This window comes from Drosophila yakuba, chromosome 3R, assembly GCF_016746365.2.
Source record: "Drosophila yakuba strain Tai18E2 chromosome 3R, Prin_Dyak_Tai18E2_2.1, whole genome shotgun sequence".
In the NCBI taxonomy this organism is placed as follows: Eukaryota; Metazoa; Arthropoda; class Insecta; order Diptera; family Drosophilidae; genus Drosophila; species Drosophila yakuba.
The window spans coordinates 25,934,577-25,955,950 of NC_052530.2; the positions used below are offsets into that span (position 1 = coordinate 25,934,577).

The 21,374-nt window shown below is 46.0% G+C and overlaps 1 protein-coding gene and 1 long non-coding RNA gene across 34 annotated transcripts in view; one reads left to right on the top strand and one right to left on the bottom strand.

The window, feature by feature from the left end:
- The window catches only part of LOC6538383 (protein lap4), a 61,943-nt gene that overhangs the window by 14,187 nt on the left and 26,382 nt on the right, over nt 1-21,374 (bottom strand). For 10 of the 33 annotated variants that reach the window (XR_005561628.2, XM_039376051.2, XM_039376055.2 and 7 more), the window contains 16 exons: nt 16,059-16,654; nt 15,731-15,931; nt 15,473-15,659; nt 15,050-15,330; nt 13,860-14,144; nt 11,636-11,746; nt 11,147-11,326; nt 10,952-10,981; nt 10,613-10,771; nt 10,286-10,499; nt 10,130-10,218; nt 9,755-10,060; nt 9,356-9,688; nt 4,578-5,984; nt 4,122-4,343; nt 207-366 (listed from right to left, as the gene is read on the bottom strand). Coding sequence is in view for 32 of the 33 variants with exons in the window: in XM_039376051.2 (XP_039231985.1) it covers nt 207-366; nt 4,122-4,343; nt 4,578-5,984; nt 9,356-9,688; nt 9,755-10,060; nt 10,130-10,218; nt 10,286-10,499; nt 10,613-10,771; nt 10,952-10,981; nt 11,147-11,326; nt 11,636-11,746; nt 13,860-14,144; nt 15,050-15,330; nt 15,473-15,659; nt 15,731-15,931; nt 16,059-16,654 (4,761 nt within the window). In the remaining variant the exon portion in view is untranslated. Of the gene's footprint in view, nt 1-206; nt 367-3,244; nt 5,985-6,936; nt 7,658-9,355; nt 9,689-9,754; nt 10,061-10,129; nt 10,219-10,285; nt 10,500-10,612; nt 10,772-10,951; nt 10,982-11,146; nt 11,327-11,635; nt 11,747-13,859; nt 14,145-15,049; nt 15,331-15,472; nt 15,660-15,730; nt 15,932-16,058; nt 16,655-16,747; nt 17,096-21,374 lie in introns of those variants that run through there. The other 23 variants (XM_015193319.3, XM_015193322.3, XM_015193331.3 and 20 more) reach the window with 14 other exon arrangements.
- LOC120321897 lies at nt 382-2,906 on the top strand. Its single transcript, XR_005561629.2, has 2 exons — nt 382-2,140; nt 2,406-2,906. It is a non-coding gene; the product is annotated as an uncharacterized LOC120321897 (long non-coding RNA).

The following is a 21,374-nucleotide window of genomic DNA, read 5'->3' on the forward strand; positions in this document are numbered from 1 at the left end:
CCGAGAAGCGAAAGGTGACGACCACCGGTTGTGGTGGCTTGGCAACCGCAGATAAGTGGTTTGATTGACAACTTGGGCCAAGAAGCGAGATTTAAGTGGCAGGACCACCAGCAGCTTGGTGAAAGTGCACGGCGACATGGCGACATCATTGAGCCACTCAATGTTCCATTCAATCATGGAACTTTTTGGGCTAACCATTGACTCACCTGTCTTTTGTGTGGGCTTGTGTTGATCCTCCATGGCTGACTCAAAGAAGCGTTTTTTATCGGAAACCGATTTAGGCACTTTAGTCGGTGTCGGTTTGGCTCTAACCTCGTCCTGGTGGGGCTCCTCCTCTGCTCCCTCCCTGCTGCTGGCAGGTGTTGACTGGAAAATGGCAAAACGTTTTTGTTAGCAACTCAACGCATACAAAAAAAAAATGAAAGAAAAGAAATCTGAAGGATTTATTTAACGAAGGAAAAAATCAATAAACAGATAAAGCAGAATCGCTGGCAGGCCTCAGCCATATTTTCAATTAAATGACTGGGAAAAACTGCAATTTTCAAAGGCAGCGCTGAAAAATCCGAAATGGCCATAAAGAAAATTGATGGCACTACACAAGTTTATTAAAAAGGCAGGCTGGCAGTCGTCTGTCTGTTTGCCCAGAACTGGTTACGCCCAGTGAGGGCGTTTCGGTTGGGGTTTAGCAGGATCAGCCATAGGCTGGCTCAATCATAAAGTGACCAAGCCGACATTTTTGGGTCTGTGCTGCTATGTCCTGCACTCGGGGCATATAATTTACGGTGGGGGGTGTGGGTTTGAGTTTTGGGTTGGGATTTGAGTTCGGATTGAACTGGAGAGGGCGCAAATTACAGCTGCGTGGGCTAGAACGGAACGAACCAAACCGGAGCTGGCCATTTATCACCCAAAGTCGTGTGTACTGTCGGTTTTATGCTTTCATGCAATTCCTCGTGCTGGGCAACATGAGACACAGTGGCCAGATAAAGCCAACCCGTGCTGGATAGTTAGTGCCTGCAGAGCAACGATGACTGCGACTACGACGACAAAGTCATTAAATGCCAGCAGTCGGGTGGTTGGGTGGCAAAGGGACAACTGGAAGGAGGAGGAGGAGGAGGAGGAGGAAGTCCCTAGGACCGAGACGAAACAAAGGCAAACAGGGCAAAGGCCAGCGTTAAACTGCACAAATTGCAACCTTATACCAAACGAGTGGTGGAGCTCGACCCTCCAGCCGGGAGCAGCAAGGAGCAGCCAGACCATCAGACCACACTAGTCCGAGAGCTCATAAATAAACCAAGCCAGAGAACCAAGGGCGATGGAGTGGAGGGCTGGACACAAGTGCATGGGGAAAAGTGAAAGCAGCAGGAGTGCCAGCTTAACTGAGCTGTATTTTTAGAAGAGAAATTAATTTCGTATCGGATTTTTCGATTTTCAATTAAAGTCAATGCGCAGAGCCAACAACATGGAGGATAGGAGGCAGCCATGTAGCTGGTTTATCAGCATCAGTCTCCAGTGCTCCAGTGAGGAGCTGCTTTTTGCCCTGCTCAGCAGTCCAGCTAATAGGAATTTATTGAGCCATGAAAGTGTTGAGAATGTGCATGTGTGTGTGAGTTAACCGATCCCAGAAATGTCCCAGTGTGTGCTATGTGTGCTATGTGTGTGTGGGTCAAAATAGCCAGCGCATTAGAAGCCAATAAGCCATTGAATTATTCAGACCATGCGAGCGCAGTGTTAGTGGGTGAAAGATAAGGCGTTGATAAGGGGTAACCAACTCTTTTTTATCGCTAGGCAATTACGAGTGCTTTGCGATAAGATTGCAACAACGAGAAGCAGCAGAGATACAGAGCTACACGAAAAGGGGCAACCAGTCGACAACCAAATCAGTGCAGGGCCAGGTGCGAAAGCGACAGGTCGCCAACCAGTCAGTGCCTCTTGGCCAACTGGGGTCACGACGCAATTAGAAACAAATGGTAGCCAAGTGAGTCAAGGTCACTGGCCCCATTGGGCGCACTGGGTTTAAACAATCGTTTTTGGAGTACTCAAAACCCTGTTTACACAATACATGGCCAAGGGGGACGAGACAAAATGAAAAGAGCCCACGAAACGCAAATAAGAATAATACGCAATGTTTATTTGCCTTAAGGTATGCAATTAAAAATGTTTAGCTTGCTTCTTTGTCTTGATAAAATAAATTAGCATTAAAATCAACTTAGCAGCGCTAGGGCGAAATTAACTTTATAAATTGTAAAATTGTGTTTTCTGTCTGTTGTCGCTGTTATTTCGCTCTTATTTTATACTCAGGTATTTTTCTTCGTTATACTACTTATTTATTCGTTGGTTTTTCGTATATTATTTTCCTTTCACTCGTTTTATTCGTTTATTTCGTTTTTGTTTTTCCAAAACAAAAGGCAATAATAAAAATGGGCAGCGGCGGCATCAGCAGTAGCAAAAATTAATGGCCCGGTGGGCGTGGTAACTGCAGGTGGGCGACCATAAGCAGCCAACCGTTTCAATCAACGTCAAATTAAACTTGTCCCGAGACTCAGGACGAGTTGCCAGGTGAGCAGCAGCAGGAGCAGAAGGAGCAGACGGAGCAGGAGGAGGAACTGAGGACGAGGTGGCACCCATTAAACTTCAACCGCTTGCTGCTCAATTTCAACTGCAATTTTGTGGCAAACTAGGTAGTATATGCTCGACGGGGGTCGACGGTGTCTCGAAAGTCAACAGAAAGTTGCATCTAATTAGCAGGAAAGGTGCGCCACCCATTCTGCCACCTGCCCGCAAGTTCAGCAGGAGTTCGGAGCTCAGACACCACCCGCCCACAAATCAATCAATTTAAATTGCGAGCGAGTGGAATGAAAATATTGAAAATTGCAGTCGATTCCAGAAATAAAGAGAGCAAGTTAAAACGCAAGGGGCTGGGCTGGGCCATTTAATTGATGGCAAAAAGGTGTTAGAATTTAATTAAAATGTATGAGCAGAGACATGAACGAAAAGAGAGAATGGGTTTGGCATTCGGAATGGGAAGGTGCTGCGGTCAGCTTAGGAGCAATTAAGTGCATCGTCATCGTTGCAAACCACCGAAGGCAAGTGGTTGGATGGCGGTCCACCACTGGAGGTGGATCGATTTTTGGAGAGGAATAAATCTAATCTCGCTATATTCTCGATATTTTGAAGCTATTCAATCAAATGGGGAGCGCATTTCCGTTTGCAAAAAAAAACTTTTGTGTTTGAAAGCCTTGAGTTCTTTGATTTTCCATTGATTTATTGCTAAAGTAAGTTTTTGTATTTATTATGAAGTATGGGTATTGCTTTTCACTATTTTGTTTAATGTTTTATTGTTATTGGTGAACTCGCTTAAGAAGATTTTGTACTGAAGAATGTGTCTTTGGAAGGAAGTTTGAGGTGATGGTAGTATTCACTGGGTAATGTATCTTTGGAATTACGTTGGCGAACAGTTTAGATTTATTCTTAGATTTCAATTTAACCCTAATTTACACCGTTGTCTCCTTGCCCGTGGGCGTGGTGGGCGTTCGAGGTAGAGCAGGCTGTTGCCACGCCCCCTCCAGCTGCGGCTGGGATTGGGAGCGCAGCTTGAAACTGGCCATGCCCCTCAGGCCATGTGGCTTTTGGGCCACGGGCGGCGGCGGAGCGGGGGCGGTACGCAACTTGGTGGGCTTCAAGGGTCGCTTGGGAGGCAGTGGTGGCGGTGTGGGCGACTTGGAGGCGCGACGGGATACCGAAGTGTCACTGCTGCGCCGCGAATCGAAGAAGGAGGTGTTGCTGTAGATGGCCTCCTCCTCGATGGTCGAGTAGATCTCCTCGGCCGTCTCGTAATAACTGGTGGGCACACCACCCTCTCCCAAGGACGAATTTTTGGTCAAAAGTAGTGAAGAACTGGAGGAGCCTACGGAAAAGGAACTGGTGCTGTGGGCCAGCGAGGAATTCGAGACGCCAACGCGAGCAGTGGTCATATTTTGGTAATTGCTATTCGCATCGGGACTGACAACGATTTCCGAGAAGGTCGGAAACTTCATGGCGGCATACGAGGGCGTGGGTGAGGTCACGGTTACGGGCGGAGGAGGTGGTGGCCCCCTCCGTGGTTTGGCACTCGATTCACTCACCGATTGCAGGTAGAGCATTGCTGGCGAGGATTTGTTGGCCACCTGGTCGCCGGGCAGGAGTACCAGGTTGAACAGGGGCTGTTTGGGGTCGTGGGACGAAGTGGGGGTAACGGTCTTAAGGGTGAGCGTGTTGGGCTGCTGCGGTTGCGGCAAACTGGCATACTGCACGGGCAGTATCTGAGCTGTGGGAAAGATCTGGGTGGGCGACCCGGCGACCAGCAGCTGTCGTTGCGGCGAATCCATCAAGCGGTTAGTGGCGCCACCGGCAGAAGCAGCATTGGAAGAACAAGATGGAGACGTGGATGCGTTAGCGGTTAGTGGTGGCGCAAACTGCGGAAACTGCGGCGGCTCATGCAAATGACGTGTATGTTGGTGTTGGGCAGGCGGTGTGGGCGGTGGTGGCAATGGCAGGCTGTCAATGTCGGTGTCGAAACTATCTAGGAAGGGATTCGTTACCGAATATCCGCCGCCGCCGACAATGGGCACAGGTGGAGCGGGCTCATAGGGTGCCCGCAACTGATTCCTCAGCTCGTTCTCGCGCAGCAAATACTCGCGATGCTCCTGCGGCGATACCAGAATATTGTCCGGTGAGTTTTCGTGCAGGAATTCGTGGGGACGAAGCTGCGAGGGCGTCGGTGGCAGGGCCTCCATGTAGATGGACTCCTCTGCCTCGCGCAAAGTTGGCGTGCTGGGCAACTTTGGAAGGGTAGCGAAATTCACTGGCGGCGGTGGTGGTGATTCCCTCGGGCGACTCGGTTTTGTCTTGGTTGACACCCTAACGGGCACTTTGGCCTCCACGGGATGGATCGTATTCGTGCTGGCATCGTGCTCGAACACCGTAAAATCACCTTGTCCCACATCGCTGGCCTGGAATGTTTCCAGTGCTACATTTCGCACCAGGTTCGCTTTCTTTAATTGCGGTTTCGGTGCGGTGGGTGGTGGTATCTTTGGTCGCGTGCCGGTGAGATTCTCCGTGGACTTGGAGATCACTGTGCTGGGAGTGCTGCGACCACTGGATTGCGACTGGCATTGCTCCAGCAGATCCTCGCTGGATCTCGAAGAGCCAAAGAAAAATTGCTCGCGGGTGGAGCGCGGCGAACGAGGCGACTTACTGACCTCCTTCGCTATCCGCGTGTACTCATCGTCCTCGGAAGTGGGGTGACGGAATGGATTTTCCCGGTCCAGTTCCCCGCCAGGTCGATCGGGGGAAGTGGCTCGGGAAACGCGCTGAAGTTGCGGCGACTCCACATCACGGATGCGTGCCACTGCTGGCACAATGGGTTCCGATTTTTCCAGCGTGGCGCACGGACTGGTGGCCCTCAAGATCCCCTTGCGCGGCAGGCGATTACGTCCCGAACCTCGAGTATCCTGCTCCGAATCGTAGGCCCTAGTATAACCATCTGGAGTGCGGGAACGCGATCGCTCGTAGTCGGACTTGGAGCGCTCGTCTCCACTGAGATCGAAGCTTACGGACTTGCGATGACCACCGTATTCCGGCGTACTGCGTCCCGATCTCGATGGTTTGTACGGCCGGCAGTCGCTCTCCGAGTCACTGGTGTAACGGCCACGTCGTCGATCGAAGGTATCGGAATCAGTGTCTGCATAGGAAGGTGGAGACTGCACTTCCAAGGGCGGAGAGCTCTCCGTGTCCTCCTCATCCTCCTCTTGGATAGCATCGATGTCGTCCAGCCGCTGGGAATCTGCGTCTTCATCATCATCATCGTCCTCGTCATCTATGATGTACACGGGCTCCGCCTTCTTGGGCTTCGCCTGGGCGGCTTTGCCAGAAGTTCGGCTCTCCTCCTGCGACTCCAGCATCTGCTGATAGGAGTAACGTGCTCCGGGGGTCTGGGTGCCTCGTTGCTATTAGAGTTTGAATTGTTGGTGGATTGCTCATTTAGTTCGGTATAGATTCGTTTTAGTTTGGGTTTTGGTTTTGGTTTGGTATTTTTCGGGTGCAACGTCATCGCACACAAGCTTGAAACACAAATTGCAGTGTGCAGCATTAATGGTGAGTGGGTGAGATGGTTGGTGGTGAGGTATTCTCGGTAAAACAGTGGAATGAATGTGGGTGCGCTTTATTTAGTTGATGATGCTTTGGTACGAACGACACACACAAAAGTTGTACTATTCTGTTTGGTTTTGTTTTTGGTGCTCCTCTGCAACCTGCGTCCATTAGCCAATTACCAGTGATTTTCTGCTTGATGATGAGGTGAGTGACTGCGATGGCGACTGCGACTGGGACTCTTCTGGCCAATTTGCTGGGTGATGATATTGGTTTGATGAACTCGGCACACGATGACGATAGCGAACAGCAGCGATACGAAAATACAGAGAGCAGATAGCAGATACGGAGACAAAGACGATTCACATGGCAAAAGGAAAATAACGAAATCAAACGAAAACTTTCGTGAATTAAACTTCTTGGCCAAAAACTAAGGAACTTCCGAGAATTCAATCTTTGGTCTCCACACAAAACCGAAATGCAATTAAAAGTTTGACCCATTTTTTGAGGTTTTTATACGACAAATACATTAAGATTTATTGACATCAAAAATGCACACTTTAAATTCCATTTAGCTAGCTTTAAATTTAACTATCATTAGGTAACAACGAAAGTGGAAAACTCAAACCTAACCATTGCCATTAAAGGATATTCAATCAATACACGGTGTGAATTCGGTTTTAACTATGTGGTAACAGTTTAGTAGATACTTTAACAAAATATCCCTAGTATAGGTATAGCTTGGCTCATTCAAAAGGTTATAACAAGATGCCCTTTGTCATCATCGGCTTTAGTTTTTTGTCGGAAAGATTCTATTCTTCTCTTGAGTATTATTCAGTTGCATAATTGGACCTTTTGTGTGTGATTGCCACACGTTGTTACACATTTAGTAATATATGTATATAGTGTGGGTGTCTTCTGCGTGTTATGTAGTAAACAGTTTTCTCGTTTCACATAGTATAAACATCGAAAGACTATATGTATAAGTGGAATACTTTATGCCGCAAAATGGCGACAACATTACAGCAGTCCACGTTGATAAATACATTTACACATTTGCGGTAGTGAGTTCCTTTCATCTCAACAATTGTCTGGAATGTGTGGTGGTTGTGGAGGCGTGTGAATTTGTTGCTGTTAGTGTTGATAAGGACACACTTTTTAACAATTGGGATGAGAAGGTGGAGACAGAGTTCTAGCGAGAAGACATTGAAACCATTTGCTGAGTTCCGAGAGCGTTCAGATTTTGATTGAATTTCGAGTGGGGGATTACGGGACGAAAGCGCTATTAGTAGTAACTCTTGGCCCTTTGAACACGCTTCCTCAAATCCTAGTTTGTTTTTATTTTGTATACATATATATATATTGCAACTCCATTGGTACAAATACAATAGTAGAGCCTGCACACCCAAGCTGTTGCCTCCTGTCCGTTCATTTTGGCTGCTAGCATTTGTATTCTGTCTGTTTAAACTAAATATTCAGTCTTATGGTGATAAACATCCGCTTGTTAAGCAATGCGCTGCTCAGCAGTAAGCTGCAATGAAATCGATGGCGGGCGGAAAACGATGCAAAACCAACGGAACAGATTGCAAAATGTTTTGAGAAAAACAATAAAAAAAAAAAACAAAAAATATTATAAATAAAACAGAAACAAAATAATGAAGAAAAAAAATCAACAATTTGTTGAGAAGCGCGCACATTATTGAAGGAATTTAGAAGAATGAAAGAAGAACAAGGACGAGAAGAAGATAAGAGAGACGTTTTAATGGAAATTTTCTTTCTGCAGTTTTTGAATTATTTACATTTACATTTATTATACGTGCCATCTATATAGTAAGTATATGTTTGTATATATTATATATATGTAATGTATGCCCGATTTCTTTCCCTTTTCGTTACTTCGTTTGTTCCCTACTGCTTTCAATGCGAATTCAAATGGGGCATGCTTTAAAGCCAACAACAAACAGAACCACATCAACGTTAACAATAATAACAATGCCGCCTACGCAGTGGGGGCAAAGGTACCAACGAACGGTAACAGTAACAGTAAAGACGCAAACTGAAATGAATATAATATGAAAGTAGCATAAATAACAACAGCAACACGAACAACAACAACAACAAGAACGAGAATGAAACTCAACAAGAACAATGATCAGAGTGAGCCAGCCAGCCAGACCAAGAAAGGACGTTCTCAGAAAGCCAGCAGCAACAGCAGCCAATATGCTAATAAATAATAAATTGTCTGCTGCCATATCAATAAATGTGGGGCCATCTACTCCTCTGCCAAAGAGGCAAAGGAGCAGCTCAGAGGAGCTGAGAGCAGCTAAGCGCAAGCCCGACACGCATGCAGAACAAATACATAACTCATACGCCCCCAGGTACAGTCGGCCCACATAGATAGGCTATGATTTTTTATTCATTTTTAATTCAAATGCAACTGAACGAAAAAAAAGAACTCGCCTTAAAGCAGCAACAAAAGTACGCAAATCACGAAATGTATGTGGAAAACGAGGCTGCTAGTGTTTACATGAGAGAATGAAAGTGCTTTCGAACGAGTGGATGCAGTGATTATTTTGGTTTTAGTTACAGTCAGTTGGTTTAATGGTCTGATGCTATCATGCTGTTACCTGTGAATTCAGTTGAAAATTTTTGTAGCTATAATTCCCATTTTATTACGTTCTTTTTCTCGTTTTTTACTTTCAACTGGCATCACATGCCAAATTTATCACAACAACAGTTTTGTGACCTTTGTGGTTTGTGAATATGGATGGTAGTATGGTGTTTTTTCTTTTTTTTTTTGTTTGGTTTATCATCTTATTTCTTTGAATTCATTTTAAAATTTTTGACACACACACACGCACGCACTCCAAGCACAGGACACGAAATGTCAGTGACAGGACAAAGGCATTAGTGAAGTTACACAAACACATAACAAGCGAAATACGAAACAAAAATCAAGTTAAGAGATTGGTCGGGTTTAGAGTCGAGTTTTTGGTGTTGGGTGTTGTGTGTTGGGTGGCGACTGTCGGTTCGTGTTAGCTGTTACATGGGTGTATCTGTACTTGGATCTGGATCTGGGTCTGGGTCTTGGTACCCAAACTCGCACACAGACAGGTATTTTACTCAAACAAAAAGTACACACACAAATATTGAAAGACGTGTACACACACACACACAGACATTAAAGCCAAGACAAGAGACGTGCATCCACGGTCAGGTGGGTACATACCTGTAGTTGCGACTGCTCCTCTTCATCCTTCTCCGTGGAGGTCGTTTGCGTTTGCGTTTGTGTCTGCACGGTCACGGCAGGAAGAACTGGCGCTGAGCCGGGCGTGGATGCTGGAACAGCTGGAGAAGGAGCAACGGTCGAGTTCGCTGACTCTGCTCCGGCGATGGGTAGAGCTGCCGCCGGCGTTGTGGGTGTGGTTGGGTTCGTGTCGAGCGTGTGCTTCGATATGACAACCGTCGTCGTCTTCTGTATCTTATCCTGCTCGTGGTGCTCCGATGGCGACTTTGGTGGCACGGTGGTGAAGGCGTCAGCCGCGCGTACAATTTCCAGCACCTAATTTGCAAACGAAACAAGGCATAAGTTTTCATCGAATGTCCCAAGGCCAGCCGAGTCACTTACCTTCTCCTGGGTGCTCTTCTCCTGACCCAAAGGCGCCAGCTGCGTCTGCTGCTGCTGTTGCTGCTGTTGATGGGCCTGCTGTTCTGCGTGAATGAGCGCCACTGTCTGCGTGGCTGGCGTGTCCGGTGCTGTTAAATCAGCAGATGCCACTGAAGCGGCTGCGGGTTGGGGAGTAGTATTGGAGGTGGCAGCAGCAGGTGGTGTGGGCGACGAAGCGCCATGCACCATGGCAGCAGCAGCTGCCAGGACCGATTGGCCAGTTGGCTGCTGTGCGTCTGGCTTCTGCGAGGCGAAGACATCGAAGTCCTGTTGGGAAATGGGCAAGTAGCTATTAATGTCATGCCCAAGCCGCTGCTCCTTAACTTTTGTACGCACCTGTCGCAGACGTTCTTCCTCCTCGTGGTCCAAACTGGATACACTCTGACTCTGGCTCAGTTCCGAGCCCGTTTCCGATGCACGCGAGCCTGGGCAAGCAAGGGAAAAGTAATTTAAGAATGGCTCAACTGGGTCGATAAGCTCACGATTACGTACCTTGGCGACTGCCACCGCTGCAGGATGCAGACGAGTTGAAGCCAGTGCTCATGCCGCCGGCCTGGCCAATGGAATGAATTAAATTGGACTTGTCGTAACCTTTGCAGACAACCAATTGAATCTCGTTGCCAGCGTTGCGCAGCACATTGACCGCATCCTGGTGCGAGGCGCCCAGCAGCGAGTGTCCATTAACCTCCAGCAGACGCATGCCCACCTAAAGCAAAAGGAGTAGCAGCAGAAAAGTTTCAATTGAGTTTTTCCCCAGACAACAAAGGTGGGCGGTTCAGCCCATGGGCGTAATCGCCCAAGACAGTAGCAGTACGTTACCTTAAGCCTTCCGTCCCGTCTGGCCGCACCGACCGAGTTTATTTTGGACACGAAGACGCCTTCGTCGGAGGGATCGGCAGGATTACCGCGCTGGCCATTCAGGCCGCCCTTGATGTGCATGCCCAAACGTTCGCCCTCCGCCTTGCTGAGCAGCACTTCCTGCGATTTACAATTAACAATTAGCAGGGTATGGAAATGGGCAAGGACTCGGCTTAAACGCTGACAAATAACAATCGGGACTCTCATCAGGCCGAAACAAAGCAAACAAAAAAAAAAGGCGAGGAAAAGGCATTTGACTAATTGCAAATATTTCCCCTCTCAAAGCCAAGAGGAGCTTACCTCTGTTTTAACATAAACTACTTCTATGCTCTGTGCGTATTGAATTTGTTTGTGAGCAGTGGCAGAGTATACAAAAATTGATTATAGAGGAGGGAGTAAGAAGTAGATCCAAAGCGTGTATACATATTTACAGTACGATTACGAAAGCAGTCTAAAAAAAGTTATTAAGGACTTCTGCCAGTCCACGTAACTTACCTGGAATCCTGGCGGCAGTGGGTCGTGTTGAATGGTCAGCTTGATTTCATCACCTGGCTTCAGCAGCTCCAGAACAGCATCCTGATGTGTGGCCTTGGAAACATCCGCCTCGTTGACTTTCAATATGCGATCGCCCATGCGCAGCTTGCCGCACTTGGAGGCAATCCCGCCGGGCACAATCTGTCCGATTTAAGAAGGGGGTGGGGGAAACCCCAGGGGTAATTGTTATACTCATAAATGGCCAAAAGACTTGAAACTTTCGAGCTGGCAGCTGGCTTAGTTGGCTGCTTATAATGAAGCCATCCACTGAGCCACTGAGCCACTGGATTCTGAACAATTGTTCTGCAGCAGCAGAAGCAGCAGCAGCTCATTTGCATTCGCAAGTTGCGGCCACTCGAGTGTTTTAATTCGAAAACTTTTTTGCCAGCTGCTGCTGCTGCTGCTGCTGCAGGTAATTGTTAGTTAATACAGCCATCCGTCTGTACTTACGTGCGATATGAAAATGCCGGGCTCTCGAGTGCCGAAGGGCACACAGGAATGATCCGTGCCGCCGATGATGCTGAATCCCAGGGAGCCCTGGTTCTTGGGCAGCACAACCTCCTACAGGACAGATAATGGGAAATCGTGTGTTAGCACATCACAAAATTAACACAGATCAATGGGCCTAACGCTAAGAATCCTACTGAGTCTGCCGTGTATATTAGGTGAATCCATGGATGAATTGTTGAATGGTTGAAGGGTGCTCATGTGCTGGCGTTCAATGGTGGTGCAAAATTGTTGGTGATATTTATATTAAAATGTACATGCAAATTAAGGGGGCTACTCTTGGGTGAGACACAAAAACCAAGGCAAGCCAAACAAACACCAACAAAAATAAAGTCATGCACTTAAGTCGAAGCATTCATTAAACATGAAAACCGAGTACCAGAAGTGATTCACATTCAATAAATAATGAATACGTTTTGTGCTGTTCTTATGAATAACTTAATTTTAGATTAAACAACATGCACAAAGAGTGGGTGAGTGGGTGAAACGCCCACTTTATGCTGAATTTTCTTGGCTCACGCATTTTCACACAGATTTAAACAAAGCTTTTGCGGCTCCTGTGGTTGAGGTGAGCATCGTTTAGCTCAAGTGCTGGCATATTGCAACATCAAAGCATAATATTTCGGTTTTATATTCATTGCCGACAAACTCGGAACTAACTCCAGAGAACTGACACTGGCACAGACATATCCACAAAGGCTCATTCGTGTCAAGATGCCAAATAAACACTGCTACTAACTCTTGCCAATTACCTCGGGAAATTGAATTCTTTCGAGTTCGAAGCTAACGGATAGGATATCTCGCTCCGATGCGGAATGCAAACGCACAAGGGGAAAATAAATTAAAAACAATTAAATGTTTTATTTAACCGTGCCCCGGAGACAGACACACGCAGATGGAGATGGAGATGGAGATTGCGAAGGCAAACAGAAATATTTAAAGTTTACTTATGGCCACACTCTGCCGCACACAAAATAAACGCTGTTGGGAACTCTTGTGAGTCATTTATAGTTTCGAAATCTTTTTTCGGCATGCATTTACTTTATTATTTAAGGATATTTGCATGTAGCATAGTTGGCCGCTTTAGATATTTATGCTGCAAGTGGCAAGTGACAAAGCCTGCCACATGCACAGACTCTCTGGGATTTCTTGCCGGGATTTGCATCACGTCGACAATGTCACTCGAGTGGCTCTACGAAAAGTGAGTGAGTAAACCATTCTGTCGTTCAAACGAAAGTCGCTTTGCCGCTCAATTCAATAGATTACGTTACTGTGAAAAAACACTAAATACAAGTGCTGGCCTGGCTATCAAAAACTGTAGCAGCACTTAGTAACCAAAAAGATAAACGATAAAAAGATTTGAAAACCCCTCAAAAGCATTATGGCTAATACCCACTTAAATAGATATTTTTGTCGGTTTCAAGCTATTTGCAAAAGAAACATAAACCAGGATTTTTGTGAAACAGATGGAAAATTATATTTATCCAGTGTTAGTAGAGGGAAAGTTAACTTAGTACAGAAACCATTGGCATGCAAAACTTCTTCCACATTTAAGTGAATTAAATCGAATTGATTAATCGCTTAATAGTATTTTCCAGCATTTTGCCACAACCAACTTAATCCAATTCCATCTCAACTGCTAATCAATTAGTCGGAGCAATCACAACTCTTGTAAATGTGCATGTTTTGCATAATGCTTGGCATGAAACATATATGAACTCGGCGCCTCCAAGGCAAACGTACATCAAACTGGGGACCAATAGTTAAATCAAATCGTTTGCAAAACGCACATATATTTATTTAGCAAAATCAAATTGAAGATAGGACGCGCGGCCAATGGGTCAAAGTGTGCCAATTGTGGAGAATATAAAACGTAAATTAATTTCGATTTAAACTAGGTAAATTTTGGTGTGTGTTGTGCATCATGTACGGGTGTGCGTGCTTATGTGCGGTGACGAGGAAAGCTCGAATTCCGTGCTGGATACACTATATAGTATAATTAATTTGTTACATATTTTTTATCAGGTCATCTGAGCTACAGGATAATGTGTGTCCGTGTGTCCGGATAACTTTGCTTGTGGCATTTACACAACGATTCTTTAACTCTTGGACTCTTGGGCAGCGACTGTACGCGCTTCTAGTGTATGCGGGATGTGGAGATAGTCACCTCACTGATAAGCGGCTCCGCCAACTGATTGTCGGTGATGCGCGTCATCACCGTCTCCGTGAACGTGGACTTGGTGATCGTCTCGGTGACGCGGCCAAGTTCGGTGGGTGCCGCCGGGAACATGGGCAGATCCGGCTGAGGCTTATTCACATTCACCGTGACGGCACTCACGCCCACCTCGTTGGGCCGGGCCACATGCACCTGATGCTGACTGCCGCCGCTGAGGAAGTGTGCCGGGATCATCGCCTGAAAATCATCGCTGGTCAGCGGTCGCAACGAGGAGGGCTGCTCACGTTGGTTGGTTGTTACGTGGTTTTTGGGTTTAGCAAAGTGTTCGGAAATATCGGTTTTAAGCAAGTTTTTTTTGGATTTTCGAGGGGGGTGTTGGGTTGATCAGAGAAAAAGAAACAAAAATATGTTGGTTTTTGTAAATTTTGGTTTCACTTTTGATGATGGCCTTATGTAGCCATCGTAAGATCTAGAACTAAGCTAACGTGCCTAACTATGAATATCATTAATTTAGATACAATCCTGCAAACGCCTCCTAGCATTTTGGCTCTTTTTCTCGATGGGTGCTCAACAAGCTGGGACATAAATCGGTGCAAACTTAGCAGCTAATCGGTCGATAATATAATGTATATATATTCGACAATGTATGCAAAATGAGCATATAGCATATGGCATATATTGGGAGGACGAACAAGGCGCACAGGGCACATGCAAAACAAACACAAACAATTTCGTTATACATACGAGTAGATGAGCAAATATATAGATCTAGCAGCTAGTGTTATGAGTATTTGATAATCTGGCGGAGAAATGGATTAGCACATATTAGGTAACTTACGACTATTTAGTGTGTTCATGTTTAAGTTTTGAATTTAGGTTTTTGGGCGCCAAATATCAACAACAATTTGCTTGGACGACTTGCGCTGCAGTTTATTGTTAAGATAACAAAATAAATTTCGGTTACTTACCTTTTAAGCTGATTAAAAATATATGCAAGATACTGCAGCGCAAGCTAATACATTTTGGTTTTATCTTAATCCTACCGACTGATCATGATTGTAGAAAACAAAAAAGTAAGGTAACGAGCTTATGGGCAACATTAAAATGACGTGCAACTGGCTAAACAGGAAACTAGACTATAGTCTATGCAACTACTAGAGCTAACAATCCAACTTCCTTACCTGAGCCTCGCCAGAATCACCACTGGTGGTGGAGCCGGCCCCAATGTCTCCATCTCCCATTGGAACGGAGTTGGTGCGACGGGGAGCGGGCACTGGTTGTCCCGTGGAGCTGTCTATCGTGGCAGCAGCAGTGGCAAATCCATTGGTTTTGCTGCTGGGCAGAGTGTTATTATTGTTGCTTATACTAGCTGGCACAGTGGGCTTCGGTGTGGGCGTGGTCGCAGCCAGGGTGTTGTACTTGTACGGCTGCTCAACTTCCCCCACCGATCGGCTGAAATTAGCTGTTGGCAATGGAGGTGGGAAAAACACATTGGTTATTTAAAGCGCATGGAGGAAAATACGAGTACAAGAAAACAAGGGTTCAGCATTTCGGAGCATTAAGTTGCAGATGTTCAAATCTATTGAGTATTCCGATATACCCACCTGGTCGGTTGGCCAGATAGCCGGATGGGCTCAAAGAGTTGAGCACTGCCGGACTGCGTGGACTCGTCGGTGGCTCCAGTGGACCTCTGTACTCGCGCTGCAACACCAAACGCACAAATCGCTGCGGTTCAGTCAAACAGGCGACGGCTGCGTCATGATGGGCTTCAGTCATATCGTTGCCGTTAATCTGTACAGGGAAATGCCATTAGCCTGGCTCAGAGATTGAAACGTCCGGCGTGTGGAACGCCGCCCACTCACCGCCATCACCCGGTCGCCCACCATAATTTTTCCATCACGGTGCGCCAGGCCGCCCTCCGTGAGGCGGGATATGAAAATGCCATCGCAGTCGTCCTTGAACGGCGGCGACCCCTTTCCGCCCGCAATGCTGAAGCCCAGTCCTTGGCCAATCTGATCGCGGATGAGCGTTGTGTGCAGCTGGATGTAGCTCAGTGGCGCCTCCTGAAAATGACCGCACATCGAAAACCAGAAATCAATCACAAATAGTAAAGGACAGTGCGGGGCAACGAGTGAAATGTCAGGGAGGTGGATGGATTTGGTTAGGGAATGTATTACACGGATTACACACCCTGCCATTCAGTAGCAATCCATTGGGTGCAGCAGACGCCGCAGGCTGCGCCGTTTGTGCGGCAGTAGCTGTGGGTGTGGCAAACACGTTGCCCGAATAGCTATGCGTTGGAGCCACGTGCTGAATGGGCTGCTGTTGCTGTTGGGGCACAATTTCGATGGGTGCCGGGATGTAACGCTCGTGGCTAATGGATGCAGCCGGAGGGGCATCCGCCACCAGTGGTCGCGTCTCCACAGAGATTTGGGACACACTGCCATCCTCGCTGAACACGGGGTGTCCAATCAAGCGAGTCACCTCGCGCTGTACCACCAAAACAAGTACGGCACCGCAGGCTTTTAGCACCTGCACCGCCTGATAGTGATCCGCATCCACGACAACAATGCCGTTGACCTTGATCACCTTGTCGCCCACTTTGAGGCCAGCCAAATCAGCGGGTCCCGCTTCGGTGACCCTCGATATGAAGATGCCATCATCGTCACCCTTGAAGGGCGTGGAGCCCTTGCCACCGGCAATGCTCAGACCCAATCCTGCTGCAGTGCGCTCGATGTGGATTTCGTACTGCTCCAAACGCAGCTCCGTAACGCCATCCAAGTTATCTGTAAACAAAGAGATTGATTTATTTAATATCAACCGAGTTATCAAGTTATCAGAGGTAATATATTTATATTTCTTAATCCCCGAACTTTTACCATAAAGCTGCCTCTGCCTTTCGTAATCCCGATCCACCGGATCATAGCTGGTCACTATCCGTACTCTCTTGCCCTTGCGCTGCAGTGATCCACTGGGACTCCGGTTGGAGGAGGCCAGTGAGCTGCGCAGGCTGCTCATCGCCGGACTATTGCGACCACTTCCAGCTCCGGAGTAGCTAAAGTTGCCGTTGCTGCGCTGGCCATTACGGGGCAGGGTATTGTTGCCCTCTTTGACTTTGATTTTGACATTGAACATGACTGGATTTGCTTTTTATCTGAGTGCACTTTTTAATATAAGCAGCTAGCTGCCAGGCATCCTGTCCAGACACCCAGTGTTTGTTATGTTGTGAGGCAACCTATTTTATATTTGACTGCACTTTTTAATATGCGAAGCTAACTTTTCGTTCTACCGATGAGCTAAAGGAGCGCAATCGATCTGTGTCTGCCAGAGGAATAGATAAAAACAGGGACTGCTGGCTAAGTGGATAGCCCATATGCATCCATTCAAGTGCATTGGAACGGAAAACCCCATCAATGCGATGGAGCATCAGTGAAATTACACATTTATTGCGTTGATTTAATCCAATTTGAAACACCTTCCACGAAGCAACAACAACCTAAAGGGTTCGTGTTCAGCATAAATTTCTGCCATGATGACATTTAAATTGAATGACCAAAAGTTGGCCAACAGCAGCTGGTACTTGGCCATAAACAGCAGTCAATGAACCGCTGCAAAAGCGATATTACCCCTCCACTAGAAACAGGCATTAAAGCAACGACCTTGGCTGAGACCCCTCAAGACCCCTCCTCCAGCTGAGAAAACGACTTTGTATAATTATTAAATAAATAAACAGACAGTCTGCCAGAAAACGCTCAGACGTCCCTCAGGTCGAAATGGTGGTGTAAGAAAGATGAGTGCCAGTAACTTTTCCCATCTCAGAAGCACATTTATTGCTTTCATTTTCGCTATTGCTGATTTGCACTCAATAAATCCGTCGGCACTTTGGCCAACAAAATCATTTTCTTTTCCCATCTCCACATCCATCGACTGTCAAGAATTCGCCAGGATGGCGGGACGGGCGAAAACAGAGAGTCGGCTCTTGAGACAATTTCACTTTGTAATTGTATGCGAGTTTTCATGTTAATCAATGCATAAATGAAAAGACAGGGGCACCACTCAGCTTGAGCCTCACCTCCTTGGATTCCTGTCTGCCTGTCAAGTCAACATTAATATTGCCGGATTTCAGTCTACTTCACCTGCAAACCGACATTGCCATTCACTCAATGTACCATTATTGAGTTTGGTAAGTTGAGTGGGGTATTCAGAAAATTTGAATTTCTTTGCTTGCTTACAGACCCAAATTTGTTTGTGCTTCTTATATTCATAATTCAACAATTTCAGTGGCATAGAAGTTTAAGCGAAGGTGTTGTGGCAGCAAAGTATGCTGTTTAAACGTTTTAAATTTTTTAAATGCCAACAACTCATCGCCCTCATTCTCAATTTGACTCTCTGAATTGCCGGACAAATGTGTAAACCAAAAGATATTTTTATGGATATGTATATTTCGCCCCACATGCATATGCTCCGAATAAAGCCATCTTTTCATGCTCTCCACCCAGATGAGTGGGAGAAAAACGGTCTGAGACAACAATAACCAGAGAAAAAGCCATAAAACAAAATAAGATTTTTTCCCGGGGAGGAGAGCAAATGACACGTGCTGTGTGTTTTTATTCCGGTTCCTGAGGACGCCGGAATGTAGGCAATCTTTCTGCAGGGAGGGCACGGCAAGTGAAGTTTTAATACGAACTGGAACAGGAACAGGAACTGCACAAGAAGGATCGCATAAGACCATTTGTTTTCCTCATATTTCTTATCAGACTTATTTTACTGATTGCCACAGTGCCTGCGAACTTTTTGCGGCACCCACTTAAGCGGGCATTTAAGCATTTTACGATGACATCACGCGTGCAGCTCAATGAGGTGAGCCCCGCAGAAAGGCCATCGTTTTTGTCCTTCATCACATCCGTAAAATAAATGGCATAAGCATAAACATAAAAAAATTTAAATACACCAAAAGCAACGAGAGCAACTCGTAAAACGAAGAGGTGGCAATAAGAAATGATGATTCCCCGAATGCATTAGCATTTGCACGCTGGCCATGAATCGCAATCGCATCGCAATCGCAAATCGGAATCTCCTGCCAGCTGACAAATGCCAAATTCCAAAATCAATGGCAAGGAGCGGGGAAATCCTGCAGCTTCTCTCCAGTTCGCTGCTCTCTTTTTGTTTTGTCATTTATATGTAAATGACTATGTCATCTCTGTCCCTGGGAAATTAGCCCACAGCATGGACATAACATGCCAGAAGGCAGAAATCATATTTCATATTTCTCGACTATTTTTTCCTCACGGCATTCTGTGGCCAAGATGTGGACGGCACTCTCCAGGAGCCTCAACTTGTCACATTTGTTGTGACAAGTGGAAACAAAAAAGAAGAACTTGCACCACAACTTTTCCCCGTTCATGCAAATTTCGCTTTCAACTCTGATGGAATTTAAGCCAATGACCGCATGGAATCAATCGATTTTAATTACCCCGACATTATCAATGGCAAGAGATCAATGATTCGAGTGCGCTTAAAACGACTTAAAGCCCTTTTGCAATCCACGAGTTCTGAAATATTTTATTTGCCCTTTTTTTTTGTTTCGGGCGCTTATGGAAAATGCTTTAGTTGTGAAGTGCTGGCAGGTTCCATGATTAATTGCCCACCAGGTTAAACGCCGGGTTGCGATGCTGCAGCCTCTGACAAATTGCGAGTGTTAAGCTTTGGAAATCAACAAAAACGACCGTGCGACGTCCGCTTAAATGTGGCGACAAAAATTAATGAACAAAGTTTTTATGGGCGCATAAAATCACCCAGGAATATCCCGACAACAAAACCACACTAAGCTCCCTCCATCAGAAAACTGTCTCTTCTCTTTCGATTTTCACTGCAATCGAGCGTTGGTTTTTTGAAAGGGGTGTGCGTTCAAAACACTGCTATCTAATCAAACTTTGGAATGCCTAAGCCAATGTGATAAAGCAAAACAAGAAGGCACAAAAACAAAGTGGGGAGAATGAAACAAAACGAAACCGTAGTAGTAAAACAAACTGGCGATAAGGTGGCTCTGAATCATTACGAAATTTTTGGACACATACGTAGGAACATTACAGCAAAAGACCAACCCAGCCAGTACAGCAAAGTCAAGTGGTAGTTAATGACCTTGGTCCACCTGTCGTATGCGTTATTTCCCGATATCAGTGGGGCAGCACAGGTTTGCGTACTGATTAATGTGCTTAAAACGAAACGGATGATATCATGGGCGCGAAAAGCGCTTTTGGTAATGAAAACAGCTCCGAGTGTGTGTTCGTGTGTGTAAGTGTTCATTTTGATTGCATTTTGAGGGCAACAATTCAGGTCGTCACATTCCCGCATCCATGTTTGTTGACAAACCGATGTTCGCTTGGATTGGTTTGGTTTGCTGGGACAGACAGCCACCTCGGTGACAATTACTCGAATTTTCCACATTTCCATGCTATCAACATGGCGGCGAAAATATTGGAAAATACGCAGTGAAATTCTTTGACCCGAACAGGCTGCTCCTCACTTCTCCTTCTCTCTTCTCCGCTGCAGCTGGCGTTTATTGCATTTTTGTTTGTTTTCTAGCGCGAAAATTCTATTTTTCCTCTTATTTTAAGGGGGAGAGAAAACTGTCACGACTGTTGGCAGGGAGGGGTGGGAGGGGTCTGGGAAAATTCTACCACTGGGGAGTGGCGGTTTAAACGATAAACTTAGCATGCAACTGTGAAAAGCACAAGGCCTGAGGTTCAGGGCTATGATTTCATTCGCAAAACTTAAAACATTCGGCAAGCCAAAGTCCAAATCGAAAATCGTGTTTGTTTGATGCCCATGATAGAAGGAATGCCAACTGCAAATAGTTTAAATTGCTGTTTGCACAAAAGCTGCAAGAGAACAGCAAATAATAATGCATACTTTGTTACATCAGTGATGAAAAGGGCGCACCGAACAAACAAACCGGGAAACCAAACCGACAAAGAATCATATATAAATATACAAGCACATTGACGAACACGCAACATACTGCGGAAAATTCAATAAGAATCCCATGCAATCAACGGCACAATACATAAATAATGAATGCCATTGCCTTGAGCTTATCAACGGTTTATTTATTGGGCAACATTGGTCGACTCGGACGGTACCATTCTATTTCGAAAGTAAAGGAGGTAACCGTGCTTTAAGAATCCTGCAGGAAATGTGCACCAAATGTGTAGCAAATGCAGCTCATTGTTTGCCAGAAACCAGCAAAAAAATTTATAAAAATAGAGCACAGCGTAGCGTAGAAATGTCAAAGGAATTGTGCAAATGTTGATTGTATTGCCGAAGCGGTTGCAATATCAAGCCAGAAAAATCTGTGCAAAGGCGAAGGAAATTCCGGGAAACCGGATATGCACACAACCGTACGGATCCGAACTAAACCGAAGCGAACTGAGCACACTTCTCATGTTTGCCATCTGCAAATATCCAACAGAAAACCCGGCAACGCTTGCTAGATAAACAAGACTA